The sequence below is a fragment of the Chaetura pelagica genome, unplaced genomic scaffold (genome assembly GCF_000747805.2).
Source record: "Chaetura pelagica isolate M959 unplaced genomic scaffold, ChaPel_1.0 scaffold83, whole genome shotgun sequence".
Classification (NCBI taxonomy): Eukaryota; Metazoa; Chordata; class Aves; order Apodiformes; family Apodidae; genus Chaetura; species Chaetura pelagica.
In genome coordinates, this window is record NW_009952893.1 from 2,389,816 (window position 1) to 2,412,073 (window position 22,258).

A 22,258-nucleotide genomic window follows, 5' to 3' on the forward strand; every position below is an offset into this window, starting at 1 on the left:
TCATATTCAGTATAATGTCTGCTTAGTGCTGCTGTAATTATTAAATATTAGCAAGTTAATGTTCCTTTTCACCCCTGAGAAGAGGTTAAATTGGATCTTGTTCTGGTGAAAAGCATTTTTTAATGCAATTATGAATGATTGTAGCTTATCTGTTTGCTCTTCATTCTGTCTATAACTCCATGAGGCAGCCAGAGAAGGACAAGCAGGATCTTTGCCCTGAGCACAGTTTCAATTAAGATGTATGCAAGGCAGGACACAACAGAGGGAGTGGAAAAAATAATCATGTTCTCAATGGGACTAAAACACATGGACTGTAAAGAAGACTGTTGTGTTTTCATCTTTTTCAAGCACAGTATCAACAATCAGATCTCTCAGTAGTAATTAGAATTGCTTCATGTACTGCTTGCTACACATAAAACACAGAAGTGTGAGGATTAGAAGAAAAAAAATGCATTTTGTCTTATGTCAGGGTTTTTTATCATCATCATCATCATCATCATCATCATCATCATCATCATCATCATCATCATCATCATCATCATCATTTAGTAGTAGTAATACTAATGGTTTGCACAAGTTAACCTTGTTCCTGTTTGGATGAATAGGTCTTATCCAGTGCTACTATAGCCTTGGGCAACCCTGTCTGGACAGACACTGAATACCTAATTCCAATTAGGGTTAACCCTAGCATTTCTGGGGACATTGCTGGCTTCTATCATGGGACTAATCCAGTGTTGTGAGAAAGTCCACCTGTGCAGAGGTCACCACTCTGTCATGGGTCCTGTCCTGTTTGTATCTTCTTCTGAAGCTCTATCTGCTGTAAAATTTCTACAAAAGACCATAATAGATTTTTCCATTATTACACAAGGGAACATGGTTTACAGGGAGTCATGTGAGAATGAATAGATTCAGCAGGCATTTTGTTGTGGTGAGGACTATAATTAGTGTGGGTCCAGCTCAAATACACATTTGTAATCAGGTCATGTCTGAACTGGTGAAAATTCATCTTACACTGTTCCAATATGTTATGCTAAAAATAATCTAATAGTATGTGAGCTTCAGACACGTTTCACCACCGGCAGGATTTTTCCCCAAATGTTTTTTGCCTTTGTGATACGCATGATACAAAGCTATTGCTTTATATCTTGTACTCTTGACCTTATATGTGAGTCTTACAGCTGAGGAAATTAATGACCAGAGGTGTTTTATCAACTTACTCATTAGCTGCTAACCTGAGAGCTGGTGTGAATTTACATATTGCAAATTACAAGATGAACAGAATAGGTTTTAATTTGTAAGTAACTAATATATTCTGCTTTATAGGTCGAAGTAAGTAATGAATATGGACCGAAGACTTCTGCTGCTGTAGCTGAAGAAACAGATTTTAGAAGAAAAGACCAACCTTGTGACTCAACACCCTGGAAGAAAACCACTATCCACTTCTTACAACATGTGGATTTTTCTTCCCAAAGGCTCAGTGTCATTATCAGCATTGTTATTTCGTAGATCCTTGTAGATGATTTTTAATTTTTGAATAATTTACTTATATGGACACTTGTAAATTCTATTTTTTTTTCTTTTTTAATTTGAATATTTTTACAACATTTAGTGTTAAGGCATGAAAACAAAACAACTTGTGCAAACTAGGAGAAGGCTGTGTCTTTCTCAAAAAAAAAGTCAGTATTTTCAACTGATAGACTCATACTGTGCCTGGTCAAGATTTTGTCAGTAAACAGTAATTTTGACTCCAAAATATGCAGCAGGAGTCAAACCCTACCCGTGTACAAGAGATGGTTTCAGTGCTATGTTTAGAATTCAGAATGTCCACTCCCTTGTTTGAGCTGCTGTATGCAGTAGGAATTGATCTATGACTCTTCTCATCCAGATGTTCTAGCACTAATGTACTCATCTAATTATTGCAATTCATATGTGGCTCCTTCTTCCTTCCTAATCTCTTTTGCCCTGAGTCCACCATGAGTAGCTGTCTCTGATTTGCAGACAAATAGGATGACTGCTCTTTGGATGTTGGTTTCTAGGAGCTCTTACACCCTGGACTCTTTTAGTTGTCTGTGATTTGCACATCTTTAAACTCTTTTCCTCCCTTCTCCCAGGAAGAAGCCAAGCATGAATGTATAGTACAAGGCACCAGCTGAAGCCTTAGAAGCCTCTGGGGACTAATTTTGCTCTTAATTTTAAAGTAAGCAAGAAAACCTGAAAATGTGTGTAAAAATCTGTAAAGGTATTTGTAAATACTTCTAGACAAAGAACATGTATGTAACTCTGTGGTATTTTGTTTTCTATTCTGTCACCACTAGCATAAAGTGATACACAAAGCTGTTTTCTCTTGGGAACTGGCAGTCTTTTTAACAGACCACTTTGTTTCTTTCTTCTTAATTACTATATAAAGTGCTGTGCACAGCTGTATGCCCTAGAGAGTTACCTCTTTCCGCAGAGTCTACGTGTCTCAGCATTCAGCAGAAACTTAATCACTGTTTTGGGGCTGTTTCTGGTTTTCCACCTTCTTGTTAAAAGGTTTCTGTGGTGGGACTGTTAGGAAGGATGCTCCTTCTGATATGTGTATCTCCACCTCTCCACCAGAAGCTGAACAGAGGTCCACTAAGTTCCTTCTTTAATATCCTAGTCTTCAGCCAGTAATTTCTGGTCCAACAATATTTAGATCCTAAATTTGCAATCTTCTCTTGAATCATGTATTTCTAAGTTTGAGCAGATGAGAGCTAGAAGGTGGCTTGTCTTGATTCTTTCCCCTCTAAAGTCTGTTTATGTTATTTATTGATACCAACCTAATGGTTGGGCACGGAGAAACTTGATGAAATTCCACAAGGGCAAATGTAGAGTCTTGCATCTGTGGAAGAACAACTCCATGTACCAGTACAGGTCAGGGGCTGACCTGCTGGAGAGCAGTGTAGGAGAAAGGAACCTGGGGGTCCTGGTGGACAGGAGGATGACCATGAGCCAGCAATGTGCCCTTGTAGCCAAGAAGGCCAATGGCATCCTGGAGTGTATTAGAAAGGGTGTGGTTAGTAGGTCAGAGAGGTTCTCTTCCCCCTCTATTCTGCCTTGGTGAGGCCGCATCTGGAATATTGTGTCCAGTTCTGGGCCCCTCAGTTCAAGAGGGACAGGGAACTGCTTGAAAGAGTCTAGGGCAGAGCCACAAAGTTGATGAAGGGAGTGGAACATCTCCCTTATGAGGAAAGGCTGAGGGAGCTGGGTCTCTTGAGCTTGGAGAAGAGGAAATTGAGGAGCGACCTCATCAAAGTTTACAAATATGTTAAGGGTGAGTCTCAGGAGGACAGAGCCAGGCTTTTTGCAGTGATGTCTAGTGATGGGACAAGGGGCAATGGGTGCAGACTGAAGCATAGGAGGTTCTATGTAAATATCAGAAAAAAACTTGTCTACTGTGAGAGTGACAGAGCCCTGGAACAGGCTGCCCAGAGAGGTTGTGGAGTCTCCTTCTCTGAAGAAATTCAAAACCTGCCTGGATGTGTTCCTGTGTGATGTGCTCTAGGTGATCCTGCTCTGGCAGGGGGGTTGGACTGGATGATTTTTCGAGATAATTTCCAACCTCGAAGATTCTGTGATTCTGTCATTCTGTAATGGGAATGCTAACAAATACAATGGAAGTAGAGTCTGACATTTTTAGGTGACAAGGCTCTTGTGGTGCATTTAACTGTTTCTTAGCTACTTAAGTGAAAGACCTCATGATGTTTGGAGAAAACCCAAACTGAACATATGTTAACCTCCCCTGAAACTTAATGTGAAGGATTAAGACAAAGTCAAGAGAAATGACAACTGAATGAAACCCTTCCTTAGTATTCCTAGGACTGGATATACCTCCAGTGGTATGTCTTTCTTGTGCCAAAAAGTGGAATATTCCATCTGAAGATAATGCTGCCACCTGTCCTCATGCATTTGTGTGTTTCCTCATGCACTCTGTATTCTAGACTACTGTGAAGTACGAGGTTTATCCTATCTTGAAGACCTCATCTTTGTACTAAAAAACAGGTATGTTTGTCAGAAAACTGGTATTAATAATATATATATTTGAGGCATCCTGAGGACTACACTGTGAATTGCTTCATAGTGGTAATATTTTAATAAGGCGAAAACATTTTTATCTATTCAGTAATATTTTACTTCTGCTTAGCAAGACAGATTATTTCATTTCTTTACATGATGCCTTAAACTGTGATGATGCCTACCTAGCCAGTGCCTGTGGCCCTCTGTGTTTGTGATGGCTCCAGAACTCGGGATATGTGAGCATGGTTCAGTGTATCACAGTTTCCAGAAGCTGCCTTGTTTCAGCTTTCTTACTACAGTGAGGGTGCAGAATATGGGCATCTAACATGATCATTTCCTGTGATCAGTGTAGTTCCCACTTCAGCTTTACATTTCAGCATTAATTTCCCAGCATTAATTACTAACGGCTGGCAGACTGAAGGCCTCCAACTGGACTCAGTGCCATCCTCAGGACCAGGCAGGAGGAAAAGGAAGGAACACTGCATCCCTGCTGGTTGCAGAAATTCACATTGTTCTGGTAGAGCTTCAGAAGTGTGTATTTAATTTTCTACCAAGACACATCTGCTGGACCATGTTCTACAAATTTGGCTGAATGCACCTAAATCCTGCCTTTCTGTGGGTCCTTCAGATTTTCAGCTTGCTAATGAAGAACTGTAGACATGTTACAAAAATTCTGCAGAGGCAGAACCTGACTTCTCTTCCATATGAAATATCGATCACTTTTAGCTGGGGAACACAGACCAGTATGTCCTAAATATGCTTAAAATCTCAGAATCATTACCAATACAGTGAGTCTGCCATCTGTCTCACCTAATGAACAGAATGATCCTGATTGAGAGGAATTTGTCTTCATTAGAACAAACCAAAATGCACACTGCAATGCCAAGGGAAACTGTTGTTCTTTTCTAAACAGAGCCACAAAAAATAGTACCAATCAATCTGTACATGTTCAGGGAGAAAATCCTGAGAATAATAGATGGATTTGAATGCTAATTACCATGTCCTCCAATACAGTAGAGCATATTGGCTAACATTTTTATAGGAAGCCCTAAGCAATAATTCTTATACTTTTGCAACACATACTTTCAGTAAGGTGTTACATGAGCCCCAGATCAGCCACCTGCACTGGAAGTATTTGCTTTCAAAATAAACTTGGATAGTTTCTTATGCTTAACTGTAACACACAACTTCAGGAAATGTCTAAGTTTGTACTGCAAAACATAATTTGCTGACAAGCCTAAAACCTCAGAGCAGGTTATCAGCTGGTATAAACTGTTCTGGTGGCATTAATAAGTCATGCCATAACACCTTAGAACAGCTGAAGGTCTGTCTTCAAGGTTGTAGACTTTTTTTCCTCTCCCTCAGTTTCTACTTAATTCAAATTTTGAAGATAATTAGATTTGCAACAGTACTTTTACTGTTAAAAAAAGCTGGAAATGTTCAGAAATATTGCACTACATGTTCACTGAGGACTGAGTCAAATACCAGCAATCTGGTAAAAGAGTAGCCAATGTCTTCAGGACCTGAAAACCGGAACTATATTGAGAAATAGACAGGTTTTTGCCTGGTATAGAGATTGTGTGTTAAAATTTCTGGTGTTGCTGCAGAAATTATTAGTAGGGCTGATGTCCTCAGCTCTCTCCAATCCACAGAGTTTTTTTACCAGAAAAACCCACATTGAAATTAATATTTTTTTGAAGTTCAGTCATGGTCTGAAGGAGCTTTCTAAAATGAAACAGTTCATACCTCTATTTCCTTAATGGTTTTTACAGTGCTAGGATATGTCATTAACTACTATAAGTACTTTTCAATAGAACCCTACCAGTTGAAACCTGGGATTTACGCCTAGTTTTATTTAACACCTGCTTTCTGAAGGTGTGCTGAAGATGGTATTAAGAAGATGGTATTTACCATGTATTAATAAGGATATCAGAGTTTGAAGCCAGGAGTATGGTTGCTGTTTCGCATGCGACAAGAATACCTTCCCTTGTTTAAAACCTGAGAACAGATAATTGAGCCACCCAAAAACCTGTAGTCCTTCCCCAAAAATGGCAGATTTCAGCCCAAACAACTGGTGGCTTGTCTCTTTCAAGCAACATGGAGTGCAGGCTTTCTTTGTTAGCAGCAGCTGTGCAGAGATCCGTTCTGTGTTTGAATCTTGAGTTTCACCTCTCTATCCAGTTGTTCACAGCTCAGGAATTTCAACACCTTTGCCACCAGCGAGCACCACATTGGCAGGTGCAGCCTATTTTCATTGCCAACTGCTATGTTCTTCTCTGCACCCAGCTGCCTGCTTGTCTTTCATGTGGGGATTATCTGGTGGAAAAAGCCAACGCAGAAATCTATCAAGTTCCTTTAACAGACTTTGACAGTGGCAAACAAAAATTGACATCCAAAATTAATTGGCTTGCCTCTTTCCAGTATCAACCTCATCTGCTTTAATTATAACAAATTACAACCTGGGAGCTCTTTTCTACATTGAACAATTTTCGTTTCAAGTTGGTAAAATGTTCCTTCCATGTACTGCTCCCAAATCTGCAGGACTTTTTTTGCAAATAAATTCAGCTCTTACCCATTATGCTGAGCATTTTGACAGAAACCTGTTCTTTGGTGCCTGACATAGTGATGGTGCTGTGTTAATACCTGCCAGAATAGCACTTTTACAGCAGTGTGGCTGAGTTGAACCCTGAGGTCATGTCAGAAGCTTGACGGGTTAGTGCTGCATATGGTGGAGGATGCCCTCAACAATGCAGCCTTAAAGAAGAGGTTTGTCTCCCTCTCTCCTCTCTGCCCAGGGAGATGACTATGTATGCAACCATAACTGGAAATCAGCCTGAAAGACTCATTAATTTGCAGAGGATTAATGAGGGAACTAATATATGCATTATGGACAATCAGGGAGTTCAGATCTGTGAAAATGGGCACACAAAGAAGGTATTTCATATCAAGATTACTGCAGTGGGGTTTGCCCCTTAGAGCTATGCCTGCATTACATGCTGGTGGTGTGTGCACGGCATGTCAGAGCAGCCCTGACCACCCAGGAACAGCAGCAGCACTCTGCTTCATTGCAAGGGGGTACTAGGCTGTTCAGTACCCTAAATAAATGTTTAGCAGCTAAGGACACAAATCTAGCCTGTATTGACTGCTGGTATGTATATGTAATGCTTGCCTATAAAACATGCTGTTTTCCCCAGGTTGATAGGGACCTGCTGATAAATGATGATTTCTTTGATAAACTCAGTTTCTTTTATAAAAGTCATAGTTTGAATGTTTCTCTTTGATTTGAAAAAAACTAAACATCTGGATTTAGTTCCTGCCTTGGCATGCATACCTGCTCTTTAGTCATGCAACACAGTCTCAGACTTGACAGCTCTGTGGAAGAGTGACCCTTACATAGTCTCTCAAACCCAGCAAGAGACTCTGAAGATAGTCTCACTAAACAGCAGCCATGTATAGATAATACTAGAATGGCAATGATTCTCCTTGTTTTACTTATCCTGGTAGGACCCAATATCACTTCTTTCAGCATTCTGTCCCAGAATTATTTCACACCAGTCGTATGCAGCCATGCTTTCAAAACACTTCTGGAAGTCAATGCCAAGGAGACTCGCTGAATCTGAATTATAAATTGGCTCAATGAGATTCTGAGAGTAATTTAATTTCTCTTTTTCCACAACATTGCATACCTGCCCCATTACTTGAGCATCACATAAAAGGAAGGACTACAGAATTTCCTAGCATGTGACATATTTGGAATGAGAACTGTGCTACACCTTGAGGAAACAAGTCAGCTCCCCACATCAGCCCATACCATTCAATAAAATGTCTCTTGGGTGTATTTATCCTGCTTTACCTGTGTAGCCAGAACCAGAGTGGAAAGCCAATAGAGAGACCCAAGTGCTGGGGCAAATGCAAACCAACAACTTGTTTAAACAACATTGCTCTGATGTTAATAATCCACAGCACAATGTGTCATTTTTCGTAACAAATAAAGCTGCCTGGCTTATACATTGCAGACAGATCCTCAGGTGTGTGATAACCAGTAACCTTCTATGTCACTCTTACACATATATATTCACAGTCATGCCTTGGTTTCTAAAGGTCTTATAATTCAAATAAGTCTGTATGCCCTGAAGTTTAGAGGAGGCTGTGTCTGGAGTGCTGTAGGGAGCGTGCCTTGGAGTGTTTGGAGACCAGAATAACAACAATGAAGACCATTGCCTGCCCATGGAGGCACCTCCAGGACCTGTCCTGGTGCCAGCACTGGCTCGCAGCTATGGAAGAAACCCAGAGGAGCCCAGAGCTCCCACCCACAGCCAGCTCCCACTCTGGGCTCTGTAAACTGCAGCGGCCTGCTGGGAAACAGCCCTGGGAGACCTCCTCAGGGACCTCTCCTGCATTGCTCAGGAGCTGCATTTAACTGCCTTTAAACCCTGGCCTTGGGCTGTGGTGCTCACCTTAGCTGTGCCTGGCCAGGAACCTACCTAATGCCAACTTGCCCATGATGCCTCTTGGCTCTGCCTTGTACTTGTACCTGCCTCATCTCCATCACCTTTGCTGGTGATCTCTGGATGGTTGTTATTCTTTTTGTTGGGCACAGGGTGACAGGATCTCATCAGTGCATGTAGGGTCCTGCCAGCCTGGCCATCACCTGTGGCTCTCAGCTCACCTCCCCTGGCCAAGCATCTTCCCCACTGTTGCAGCCAACTAAGGCTCCACATGACACCTTTGTCCTGGCCTGGTCCCTTCCATTCTTCCACTCCTCTCTCTGGGGATTTGGAATGGGAGGATTGGGATTTTTCCTATATGAAATGTCCTCCAACAACAGCTTAAAATGACTTTCCTTTGGCATTCCTTTATGAAAAAGGGATGATAAGGTGCTTATTATAAGATGCTCCAGTGATCAAAACGAGACAGCTGTAATAGACTGTGTTTATGAGAGAAGGAAAACCCATGGCATATAGTCCTTTTGCTGATTTATGGCTTGCCAGGGAGTTTTCCAAGTCTGCAATTTAGGATTTTATTTAGGATTTTATTTAGGATTTTATTTAGGATTACAGAATCCTTGGTCCTTTTTCCTCAAGCAAGCAAATACAATAAGCTATGCTCAATAAATGAGTTTCTGATGCACTTTTGATGATGAAATATTAAATAAATGCATGCTGATAAAGTTGTCATCCAAATTAAGACTCCAGTTTGTTAAGATAAGCGCTATGTTTGGGAAAGTATTAGATTCAGGTATGTAGTTCACAGATGTATAATATGTATCTGATTTGAAGGGCATCCCTGTTGGTCTGCCAAGTTGGTAAGAAATTAGACTTGTGGCTATTCTTAAAACATTGAATCTATTTTACATTACAAGAATCTGCTAGTCTTGTGAAAAAAGAAAGACTTGGGAAAATGAATAATCAGACTTGGAAAAGGTAGCATGCTAAAAACAAAGCTAGATAGTGGAAAGCAAATAAAAAAGAAAAAGGAAAATACTTTTTATTTTCTTTTTAACGTCATCATGTAGTAGTAAGCTGAAAATAATTATTTGCTAGAATGAAAGCACCTCAACATACATGCACACAAGTATGTATACTTGTTATTGGTTTTGGAATAGTGTAGGATTTCTAGAAGTTCAACTAGTTTTACAGCCTGTCTTTCACCATTAAAATGTAATCTGCCAAGAAATATGATGTTCAAAGAAATATTAAAAGGAAGGTTTGACTATTGTTCTGCTGTGCATGTTATGCCACCTCATGGTTAGTGATAGAAATACCACCATACCCCTAAGTGCTATTTCAGAAGTATGGCAGAGAGAAAATAGTAGCACATCTCATTTATTGGTACATGCATGCTGAAATGTCACAAATCCCAGTGGGATCAGTCAATGCAGAGGTTAAGAGCAAATCTGTGAAATATATATATATAATATATAAGAAAAAAACCACTGCAAAACATATATCCTTTTAAGAGTTTACTTTGCTGCTTTACTGAAAATATATTTCTAATATACCAGATAATCAAAATGCAACTTGGTACTGTCCCATAAGCAACATGCTGTGACACTACGTGCCTGTGTTTAACTAACTTTGATATGTTGCAATTAACTGGAAGCACACAATGTTATTCACTCCAGGAATTATAATTTCTTTTCTTCTTTCACTTCAGTAATAAGAAATATTTACAAGAAATGTAAATAATTTACAATAAATTAAAACAAACAAACCACAAAATAATAATAGCAAACAAACAAACAAACAACCTCAGGAGAATATGATTTTCATTTGAGTCAGAAGTTCATCATACACAGTAGCAAATACTGAATTACATTTTTACATGAAAACAAATTATACAGAATAATAGAAATGGAAGGTGGGTGAAACAATGAGATCTGAAGTGTACAGCCAGTTAGGGGATGCCTAGAGTCTCAAGTACCCTAAAGTCACTTTGGAGAAAATGGTATAACATTTTAATACACAATATCTAAATTTAGGAGTCCAGTCATCTGACATTACCAAGTAGGAGGAAGGGAACTGTGTCTCTCTTTCTCCCAATATGTGATTTGTAGTAATCAGGTTCTTATTTTGGGCATCTCAGACCAGTCCTCAGTCAGGCCAGAGGAATGTGAAACAAATGCACTTCCAAATTCTTTGTTTTAACTTTCCTGATCTTTCAGCAAAGCACACTCAGCTTCAGACTGTTCAGATTATGGCAAGCTCCTGAGTATCTTAGGAAATCTAGATAAAGCAGAAACATATTTGAAGCAAAACAATTCTTAATTATGCACAGTTCTTGAGAACTGAAAATGTGGTGTAAAAATGTTAGGTCTTTGGGATTTTTATGACCTGGTTAACTCACAAAACAGATAACCCATCAAGAACACATCAGAAGTGACTGTGCATACTTTAAAATTCTTCTTCTAAAGTGCATTGCAGTCTTTTCATCAAGACAGAGGACAGAGTAATTTTACTTGCTTTATCTCTCCGCAAGACTTGTAGGTTAATTTTGTAAAATGAGTGTGACAGCCAGACACCATTTGCATTTTCAGTATTCAGATTCTTTTATTTATTTATGTAGTTGTTTGAAAAAAGGGCTGGACCCTTCTTTTGATGCAGTCTAGTTCAGAAATAATAACATATTTTTGGTTTGTATGTTTAGAATGGGTATGGATGGATTCTCTCCCTCTTATCCAGGAATTGCACTTGTTTGAGCAAAGGTCTGCAGTACAAAATTTCTGATGCATTTAGAGTCTGTCCTCATTTATCTGACTTGCCAGAAAGTTAATATTCCCAAAGGATGACTTACCATGCAAATAAATTAAAGTGCCAGCCTCATCAGAAAAAAAAATGCTAGTTATTTCATGTTCAGAAGCAATTGTTTATTGCAGCAAAACAAAGTGTATTTATTGGTAATTATGTCAGTTTTAAAACTTAAAATGCAGAAATATCTCATCACCCTGAAACCTCTTTCTGGACATTGCTTAAACAAGGACAGCATGTGTGGAACAAACGTGACATTGGAGTTGGGATCTTTGGAAAGTAAAAAAAGCTATAAATTGTGCATTCTTCCCCTTCTTCCAGTTTCTGGGGTTAATTTTGCCAGCCATGAATAATGCATTACAAGACTGGCTTCCTATCTTCTGAGATTCATTCAGTTCATCTAGTGAAACTCATGACTTTCAGTCTGCTCTGTGTGACATAATTTTGCATAACATTAGTCAGTATGTGATGCTCCTTAATAACTAGAGTTTCTGCTTCCAAATTACCTACAGATGACTTCCCAGAGCTGGCTGGAATATACGCTTCAAATCCAATCTTCTGAAAACATTCACGTCCTCTATAAAGACATTTAAAATGACTGATGGAAACCTGCTTAGGCTAAAGCATTAGTATATAATAGTGTGAAGATAAGTCTTTGTCCTCCTGGAGAAGAATGAAGACTAAGCTTCCTCAGTAGATGTGCTTTCTTTTTGCACTCTAGTTCAGCTGTTTCCCTAAGGTCCTTACTGGAAAACTGAGAAGGAAGTGCAGGCCTTTTCCCTTTGTGCTAGGAAATTGTAAGGCATTCTTCTAGCTGTATTTGCCACAGAAACTTCAAGGAAGCAGAAGACACTTTGGGATTTCTCTGAAGAATCAACACTGCCTGCTACTGAGACCTCAATCTGATGGCCCAAATTGTACTGTGGCTGTGACTTGGACTGTAATATTTAATCTCTTGTTACCACAGTCCCCTGTGAAATGACAACGGTGATAGGTAGCACTTACATACAGAAACTGGATTTTTACTCAGATTTGACTTATTTTACTTTGTGGAGCAGCTGACTGCATAGTAGGATGTTTTTATGACAGCCACACTAGTAATTCCCAGGTTACCTTCAAGGATTCAATTTCCATTTACTCCAGGTGGGAATTATCAGGTAGCTGCAAAGACAAAGGACCTCCTTCAGAAGGCAAATCTGTGTGGGTGCCCAACTCTTTCTCCCTTCCCCTTCATCTCCCCATATCTAGTCTGATAAGGAGGAGGGGGCAGGGTCTGCCCACAGCTCTGGTTGATAAAGCAGCTGTGCAGACTCTGTATCATCTAGTACACTGATAGACAATGCGGTCTCAGAAACCAACCCTTGACCACCACTGCCATGGCATTGTCACTAACCTTTTGGTTAGTGACTCCACGGGCTCTTCAAGGAGCAAACACAACAAAAGAGACAGAGCTATGCAGCAAACCAACAGACAGGTTAAGATTCTTGCACTACATTTAGGTTTCTGATTGCTTTTTTCAAGGCACAACAATATCAGTTTGATGGTGAAGTAGCCCACTTTTATAAAGAAGATGAAAGTATTTGTCCTTTTTTAATTATGAGGATTATATATATAAAGGATTCTTCACACACAACTTTAATACATGTTTTTTACAGGCAAATTGAAGGACTTATGTTAATAGGAGCTATACATTAGCACATACTGCTGTAGGGCATGGGGTTTTCTTTTTTTATTTTCAGCTGGTTAGCTAATTAAGCATAGCTAAGTTCAGGAACCAAAAATAACATGTTGTCATTTACTGGGCTATGTTTTTTCCATGTCTCTTTTTCCCTCTGGTAAAAACATCTGAGACTTTAAAAGAACAAAACAAAAACCAAAACACAACAAAACCACAAGCCACAAAACCCTCTGTGGGCTAAGTTAAAAACATAGTCTGGAAATCTGACACAATGCCAAAACTTGGCTTCCACTTCAGTGCTCAGTCAAAAAGTACTCGAGGAACTGCACACTCTGTAGCTGCTGCTGCTGACACCACATGCGATCCTATTGTCCTCACCCAAGCTGTGCTGTTTTGCTGTTGTTCTTTTTGCAAAATCAAATAAAAACTAGAAGAGTCTATTAAATGGTTGCTAAAGCAGACAAAAAAAAGTGTTGTTGAAAAATGCACTGCAATCAAATGGTGCATTGCAAAACAATAGTGCAAAGGCTGATATAGTGCAACAGAATTTAAATGATGGGGATCCTTGTGTAGTGCTACTGTATGGCCACTGCTCCTGGATGTGTTTTTTTCTCCCACCCAGAAATTTTACCTGTCATCAATTGGGATCATCATCTGGAGACTTGGGATATTTCCCAGATTTCTAATAATCTCATAATGTTTGGGGGGCTTTGGCTTCTAGTGAGCATTAGCTTTGATCAGGCTGCTAAACAACAACTTTTGATTTGTTCAGTATGAATACATAGACTGTTACTGCAGTAAATCTTAAATCTAGTGCTCCCAGGACAGGTCCACATCATGTTTGTTTAATGCTATATAGAGTGTGCCTATTTGGGTGACCCTGCAAACAGCTAAAGGTAATTCTCTACTTTTAAGATGGTCCCAGTGACAGTAATAAAGATCATTACCAGTGACTGTAGCCACAGGCAGCTTACACCTTTAGCAGACTCAGTGAGCTCCAGACACTTTTTGCACTGGATTAAATTTCCGCCCAGTCTGGGAAGAGACCATCATAAACTGGAGTGCCTCTGTGGGTACACCAGGCACTGTATATTTACAGTCCTCTTGATTTAATACCTGTCTTCTGTACATGAAGTGGACAAGGTGTGACCATAATAATTTGCCATTTTATCCACTTCCGCCTTTCATACTCTGCTTTGTAGGAGACTAAAGGGTCATTAGAAGCAGAGAGAAAATAAAATAAAATAACCAAAAAGTTTACTTTCTCATGTTGAATCCTCTTTGTTTGCAAGGGGGCTGTGATACTGCATGCAACACACACTGCACTGTGCAGCCAAACAGTGGAATTCAAAGCAGAGACGATGCTGTGTGACCAAAAACATACACAGTTTGTTGGCTTCACTGTGCTTTTCTGCTGCACCTGTGCAAGGAACAAAGAGGAGGAAGGGTTGTACAAGACACAGATGGCAAAAGGTAAAAGGACGAGTAAAACATGAGTGCAACAAAACATATCTGGACCCAGGGAGCCAATTGGATAGTCTCCACAGCCATTCTTTTAACTTCTAATCCACCTCTTTACATGTGTTGAGCTCCCTCTGCTCCACATCGTTGCATCAAGTCCTGGCTACTCCTGCAATATGAATGGGAAGAACTGGTGCAGCAGTAGGTAAAGAGAAGCCCAAATCATACAAGGATTGACCTAAAAATAGGTTACATGCTTCACAAATGAGAAGTCCCTTGCCTCAGTTTCACCTTTTTCCAGAGAGACATGAAATCTTTGGTGTGACTTCCCCTCCATGCAGAGGAGCAGGTTGACTGATGCAGAGAGACAGGCATGCAGAGCCACCAGGTACACAGGCAGGGGGTCACCTACTACCTTTCTTCAGAGAAAGACATTTTTGTGGCGCAGTGAGACTTGGTGAAATTGTGCCTCACTTGTCAATGTGGTACCTCTCCACCACTGCTTTTCCCCCCAGGGAGCTTGAAGAGGCCCACAGAATTGGTGCTACCTAAGGGGGTCCCTGCCCTAGCTGAGGGACTGTTTCCACCATGTGTGACTCTCCTGGCATTTTGCTGGTGGAAGCAGATTATCAGCACTAAAGGTCAAATCGCAGCTACCCACTGAACTCTTGCCATTTCACCCATGTCCTGATCCAGGAGGCTGAGAAGAGATAATCTATAAGGACTTTCATCTTTCAGATGCTGCAGCTGGCCAGCAGGCAGATGACTGAAAGCCACAGGTACTTGTTCAAATCAACAAAAACAAGAGTTAACTGTGAAGTCCAATGCCTGAAGTAACTCATAGCGTTAACTGACTGCAACTCCCATGTCTTGCTTCAGCTTGCATCCAGGACCTAAGGGCTAGTTTCTTTTCCAGCACTTTCTCATTTCCATATGTTTTCTGTATTACAGCAGCTGTCCCAGCAAATCCCAGCATGCTTGTTACTGTATAAATACATAACAGCTTCCAGCAGACTGACGGCACAGTACATAGGAAGGCAAATGGAGTCAGAGAGAGGAGAGCAGCTTCATCACTAGCACAGAAAGTCTGGCTGAAGCTGACCTAGGCTGGGATTCCTTCCACATGGATTTGCAGCCCTGCTTCAGCCCAGGGAAGGGCTGCAGGTTCTCATTGCCCTTATGTGAGGGCAAAGGGCAGCATTAAGGCATGGTTCCACTTGCAATGGAGGGTGTGAAGCTGGGTGTCAAGGTGACCAGCTGGAATGCTCACCCAGGCAAGTCCCTCTCAGGCCTGCTTGATGTCCATCTCAGCCAACACAGCTTCCTCCTCCACCTGGAACTTGCCACAGGCTGTCACACTCTCCCACTTACTCTGGCACTGTTAGACCATGAAGTTCACTGAACCACAGTTTAGGCTCCAAGCTGCTCTATAGTCCACTGACGGAGCAAGGGCCACAGTTCCAGGTGGAGATTTCTGCAGCGCACTGAGGAAAATAACGATGTTAAGTGGCTCAAAAGTGTTGAGAAGGACCCAGCCTGGCTACTGTCACAATGCTGTTGTTTACCACACCAAAGCAGTCTGCATCTTAGCTGTAATGATCAAAATAGGGTGGTTGTGGACAAAAGAGGAAAGAAGATTGGGCTAAAATCAGAAATGCCTAGAAAGCATCAGCATTTTCTACTGGAAATTTTCATGAGCAAATTTCCATAGTAAATGGCATAAAATTAAAACACTTTGCAGATGCATAATATAGCAAGGCTCAGTGAATCTGAGAACAGCAGATGGCTTCTATACATCTGGGGAGTTTTTTAATATTAAACAAATAAATGAAGATTGGAGAGGAGTGTCAGTCACGCATCTTGTTGGGTGTTTAATCAGCCAGATGAGACATCCCAAATTTTAATTGCCTCTATTTTTTTAGTGCTCCAGTCTAATTTCAAATTGCATAAATGAAGCTCTTTAATTTTCCTTGTCTTGTTTGAAGTGTTGGTATCTAGGTTATAATTTATCAATAAGTTCTACAGGACACAGAGAACAAGACAACTACCAAAAATCCTGCTACTCATGAAAGTGGAAGATCATGTTCCTTTTTAATTACTTCTCATATAATTAATCATCCATCTGTCTGTATTATACTCTTCAATATTATAGCAAGGAGTTTAAAAACATGCAACGAATTCATGGCAAGCTTAGCAGGAGATAAGCTGTGCTAAAGGAATAAAAATGATGTGGGGTAGGGATTTAGAGGTTGCAGCAAAGTCTGTAAGAAAGACAACAGTTTACTTCTTCATTTGCAATATGGGGTCATCTCTCTTGTAACTAAGTACAGTGCAGGAAAATCAAGGTCTGTTCAAAATACAGCTTTTAAAATTTTTTTTTTCCTCTTCCCACAGTTAACACTAGCCCTAAATAGCACTGTGTAAACATGCTCCTACTCCTCAACCTGTGGACAACTGATCCCAGCAGAGATCTGCTTTGAGTCACACACCACTTCAAACATCAAATTGCTGGGAATTCAAAATATATGCTGCCTTTCCAAGCAACACCACTTCATGGGTGAGCTCTACCTGAAGACCTTCCTGGCGATATTTGAAATACATGTAGATGGGGTGCTTAGGGACATGGTTTAGTGGTAGACTTCGCAGTGTTAGGCTAATGGTTGGACTTGATGTTGTTAAAGGTCTTTTCCAAACTAAGCGATTTTATTGTTCAGGTCTAGTGATTGCACAGGAGGCTTGTCTCATGGTCACCACCAACCTTCTTGGACCACACAGCCGTAGGGCAGCAATAAGGAAGCACATCTGCTGCTGGGAGAGATACGGAGCAAAGCATGGGGCTGATGTCATGTCTGCAAGCCTGTCTCTTCATTACTTTGTAGATCATGGGGGTGGACAGTGAACTGAAAAGGTGAGCAGCTTGTCTCAAATCCCCTGGGTGTGGAAAATAAAGAGGCAACTGCTGACTGATTCTGAATGGCTTTCTTAGGGAAGCCTTACAAACACAACTAAGGGGGAGCAAGAACATTGATAGTTAAAATAAAGGACATGAAAGACATCAATGTCAAACTACTATCTGCCTAATCATAGCTCAAGCTAGGATGGCTAGAGCTGTTGCTTTGGATGGCACTAGCTGCTGCTTCTGCTGCTTGCTGCTTCTTTCCAGCATCTCCCCCCAGCACAGTGCAGCAGGCTGGGCTCCAGCTGGCATGTGCACTAGTGCCTCAGGGCCAGGGAGCTACTGGGCTTCTCTAACTAGGTCAATTTAGGAAGGCTGTGGCAACTGTTGCTGGAAGAAAGAGTGAGTTTGCTGGCTGGAAGCTATGGTACAGTAAGTGCCCTAAGGAGGTGTAAAAGTAGCATGGCTGCAAGAACCAAAGTGGGAAAATTACAAGGATGTGATAAAATTCATCCTTAGGAGGAATGAGAAACCTGAAGTAAAGCTTAAAAGCCTAGAGATGAAGGGTGAACAATCTTCTGCTTCCAGTAAGAGTAAAATGTTGTCTTCAGCTTAGTGGCATAAAGAACAAACAAAACTGCGGTGGGTATAACTCCAGAGAAAAAGGTTTACTGGTACTCTCAGCTGAATGGGTGGATTGAGATGATTCTTACTAATATTAATAATCAGTACAAATTCCTCAAATTAAGGCAAAGCAGGTAATAAGGTTCTTCAGGTTTCTCACTTTTCCTCTGAAAGCACAAAGCATCATGGTTAGATCTGCTTTGGAAGGCTGTAAGTGGCTCCAAACCCTATCAGTGGTATAAAAGCTAGTGATGAATTTGGAAGCCTAGAAGGATTACAAGGACTAACTGCACCCAAAGTCAGAGTGGGTTCGGCCAAAGTCTTTCATTCTTCCAGGGACTCTTCAGAAATACCTTATAAATTTTCAGTAAAATACTCATTGTACTTTGAGTCTCTTTTGTAACACCTATAATAATATTATTAGTAATACAATGTAGTAGTATTTATTACTAATAGTAATTAATAAGTGATCATCATAATATAAGTTTCATTGTCTCCTGAAAAAGCAGGCCCTCAGGAGTTAGCCTAGTGTGAGAATTACTGAGTACATTCCAGTGAAATACAGGTATTTAAACTTTCCAGTCTGAAGAATTCTGGGGCTGAAGAAGGAGACTACAACCCATTTAGACTGTTGCCTCAAAAAGGTCACAGGGAGAAACTAATGTCCTAACGTGCTCCTCGCTAGAAAATTATCCTTTTACGCTTTCTGTTGCTGCTGATCTACTCTTCAGGAAAATAGCAATAAATTGCACACATATAAAATCGCCTCTTGGACGTGAATAACTGCAATGCCACAATGAAATACCTTCCAGTCTAAATCATGAAAAGATGCTCAGGAGGTACATAGTTCCGGGCTAATGGTACTCAACCCTATTGCTTTTGTTTGCTTTTTTGCTTTTCATTTACAGAAAGCTTGGTTGTGAGGAATGCTTGTTCACTACATTTCTGAGAATAACAAAGAAGGGAACTTGAGATATTTTTGCTTAACTTTGGAACAAATGCCTTGTTTGAGAGATCTTTCAAATAGTGATGGCTACTGGTAGATGGTCTGGACATCTTGCATGAAAAGGTCTTGGAAATTTTTGGTTAAATAAGAAGTCACCAAGAAAATTAGCTCTTAAAACATACTACTTACATTACAAAACATATATAAACTTTATGAGGAAGTGATAAAAGCTGGAATAGTATCCTGATCAACAGGTGGCCCTGGGCAGCATATTCCTCACTATTTGTTCTATAAGTGAGCACTGGTTTAGGAAAAAAGCCTGCCCTGGGGAAAAACACAGGGCTGACAAGGGAAGGTAATCAGTTACCTCACAGGATCTGTCAATCTGTCTTCCACGTAAGTACTCAAATCAAAACACACTGAATAGTCATTAGAAACTTTAACGGGACTGGAACACTAGTCAAGTCCTGTAGTTTTTGTGATAACACTATCACCAGGTACATAAAAGTCATGTTAGGAAAGAAAAAAGAAAAAAAAAAAGATTAAAAAATTCAATTAATTGCTGTGATAAAAGGGCCTCCTGCCTCAAAACCAAACATTCTTGAGTATGTATTGGAATGCAGCCCTCAGCTGCCTGATCACACACATACATATTTCCCTTCCCTCAGGACTCTGGCCTCATAAGGACAATGCAGAGTTAACACACACCTGGGAAACTATTAATTATTGTTCTTCCTGCTTGTTCAAACTGTCCCTGTACTTTCCTCTCTGTTCAAAGAAAATAACTACCTGCTCCTTACAGGCCGCTCATTTCTATGGAAATCAGCTCTGTGTGGTCCAGCTTCCAATATCCTTTTGCTAAGTGGCAGCCACAGTGATGAAGACGGGGGCACTGACAATAATGTGGAAAAAGTTGAAAATTAGTCTAAAAATAAGTTAGTCAGCAGTAGAATGGGAAAAGGGTCATGGCTTGCACAGACACTAATCTCAGCTTTAGATTTACTACCTTCCTAGGGAATTTTGCATAGCTGGTCAGCCCCAAACTGGCGGGGTTTTGAGTGGGTTGTTGTTTGTTCCCCCTCCCCCAAAGCAGTAAGAGCCTAATCCACAAGCTAACGATTTACCTAGAGCACTTATAATTTTCTTCCTTGTAATTTCTTCTTTGCCTGAAGGAATTAAAACTGGTTTTTCCTAACTACCAGGCAAGGGTTTCTGAGCTCAGGTTCTCAGCGTTTCCCATCTAAGCTGTTCTGTTTTGCATGAGCTAATTTCCTGTTTACAGAAAAAATAACCAAGAGAGATTCTATAGCTATAGGGAAGGAACAACCACCTGAAAACTAGGATGTCATTCCAGTTACCTTCAGCTAATTCTGAAAGGTTTTTAATATTCATTGAAATAAAGATTTGATACCAGCGGAATTAATTCTATGCTCATGTGCTTCATTTCTCACCTCCAATCCTGCCAGTCTGGCCAGTTATGCCAGTAAGATTGCAGTCTAACTCTCTGTTCTCCTTTCTTCTTCCCCCACTTCCCAAATACCCTGGCACATAAGTACCACAATACAGTTAATACCCTAATTCAAACACACTTAAAACTTGAGACACCACCACACCCGACTTAAAAACTGCACGAAATGCTGGTTCTCGTAGGCCATCTAGTGGTAAAAGGAGAATAGTACAAAGATAAAAAACGTCAAACTTTTTCTTCAAGATGGTTGAATATAATCCACAAGACACACAGGGCTACCTTGCTGATGTTTTTTCATGGACGTTTTTTCTTCCACACAGCAGCAAGCAAGATGATTAGGCTCATAAGCCACAATCTGAATAAGCTGAGAATATGACCACAAGCTCATTTCATTCTCTCTCCAGCATTAATCCTAAAAAACTGTGCCAGAAGTTCTATCTGAACAATGAAAAACTACACTGGAAATCACTTAGAGCAGACAGGAGGTCTACTGAAACTTGTTTAAAACAAAATTTTAAACCCTCTGTTGGGTGAGTGCTAGCCAATTCTGGGTTCATCTAGTTTGCTTCTCACTGCAGGAGACCTTGATGGAAGATGGCAGGTATCCAGACAGCCATGCTTTGCTTACAGCGCTCAGAGCCCTGAAAGCACCAACAGGCTCTGCAACCACTTCCCGCCACTATGGGGGTTTGGTTGCCTGTGCACAAGTGAGCTCTGACACAGTGCAGCTGGGATGAGATTGCTGTGAATAGGCTGTATGAGAAAGATCTGCAGGCATCTTTGTTGAAAACTTCTGTCTCTTGGCTCAGCAGCCACATTTTAAGTGCATTTAAGCTCAGGGTCTGGGCATGGATGGGTCCCTGCCTGAGCTGTGTTGGGCCACAGCTCTCAGTTATCCTGATCCTGACTTGCTGACATGACCACTCCAAGTGGACACAGGTTATAGTAGCCTTCTGATTTGTGACTGTCACAAATGGAAATAAAAAACCCGACACCTTTAATGTTTTATCTGTGGTGTCTAAAAGAGAACCAAAATACACTTCTGCTTGAATAAAAGTTTATTTCATGTCTCATAGAAAAACACGGATACCATCAAATAAGGCTTCACAAGATAAAGGATATAAAGGAAAGACACATACAAATTTGTAATAAATACACTGCTCTCTCATCATATTACACACAATATTTCTCATAGTCACACACTTAAGAACTATTTACTACCATTGTACTTAACAGACACTTTACTTGCAAGATTGATCTCTGTTTTGAAGGCTAAAACCTGCTTTTCTTACCTAGGCAAATTGTTAGAGCTATTCCAAAGAACTCAGACTGAATAAGAACACTGGACTTGGCTTGTAAGTATCTTAGCTGCTACTTTTATATGCAACTGTACAGTGCAGTCTTCTTTTTAGTCTTGGCTCTATTCAGGTTCTATTCTAATATAGTTAATGTAACAAAATAATCTATATTAAAAAAGAGTTCCATTTATGGAATTTGGCCAATCTGACTAATGTAGAACTAACCTGCAATATCACGTTTATGCTTATAATTACCTGGTAGTGTCTTTCTGGTAGTCACAGATTGCTAATGCATTTAAAATTCTTTTACACAGTTGTTTCATAATAAAGAACATGTCAGAGTCCTTTACTTGCAAAACCTGAGAAATGTACCAGCTTCATTTAGATATGGTACTTGAACATGTAAGGTACTACAAAACAGAGCTGAGGTACAAAGCTGAATTCTTCATAAACTCCAAATCCCCATTGATGTTAACAGAGTTTTGAAGCTGTGCAACAGAGGAGAGCTATATTTGATTGTCACATCTTAGTTTCTTTTTGGATACCACACAAAACCACTGAACAAAATTTTCACTAAGTGAAAGCAGAGCAAATTTTTTTAA

At 40.3% G+C, this 22,258-nt stretch overlaps 1 protein-coding gene across 1 annotated transcript in view; it reads left to right on the plus strand.

Moving 5' to 3' along the window:
- The window catches only part of NKAIN3 (Na+/K+ transporting ATPase interacting 3), a 179,899-nt gene extending 178,151 nt beyond the window's left edge, over window positions 1–1,748 (plus strand). Inside the window, exon 5 of the mRNA XM_009995542.1 lies at window positions 1,324–1,748. Within this exon, the coding sequence (XP_009993844.1) occupies window positions 1,324–1,337 (14 nt within the window). The 3' untranslated portion in view covers window positions 1,338–1,748. The remainder of the gene's footprint in view (window positions 1–1,323) is intronic.
- The last annotated feature ends 20,510 nt before the right edge of the window (window positions 1,749–22,258 follow it).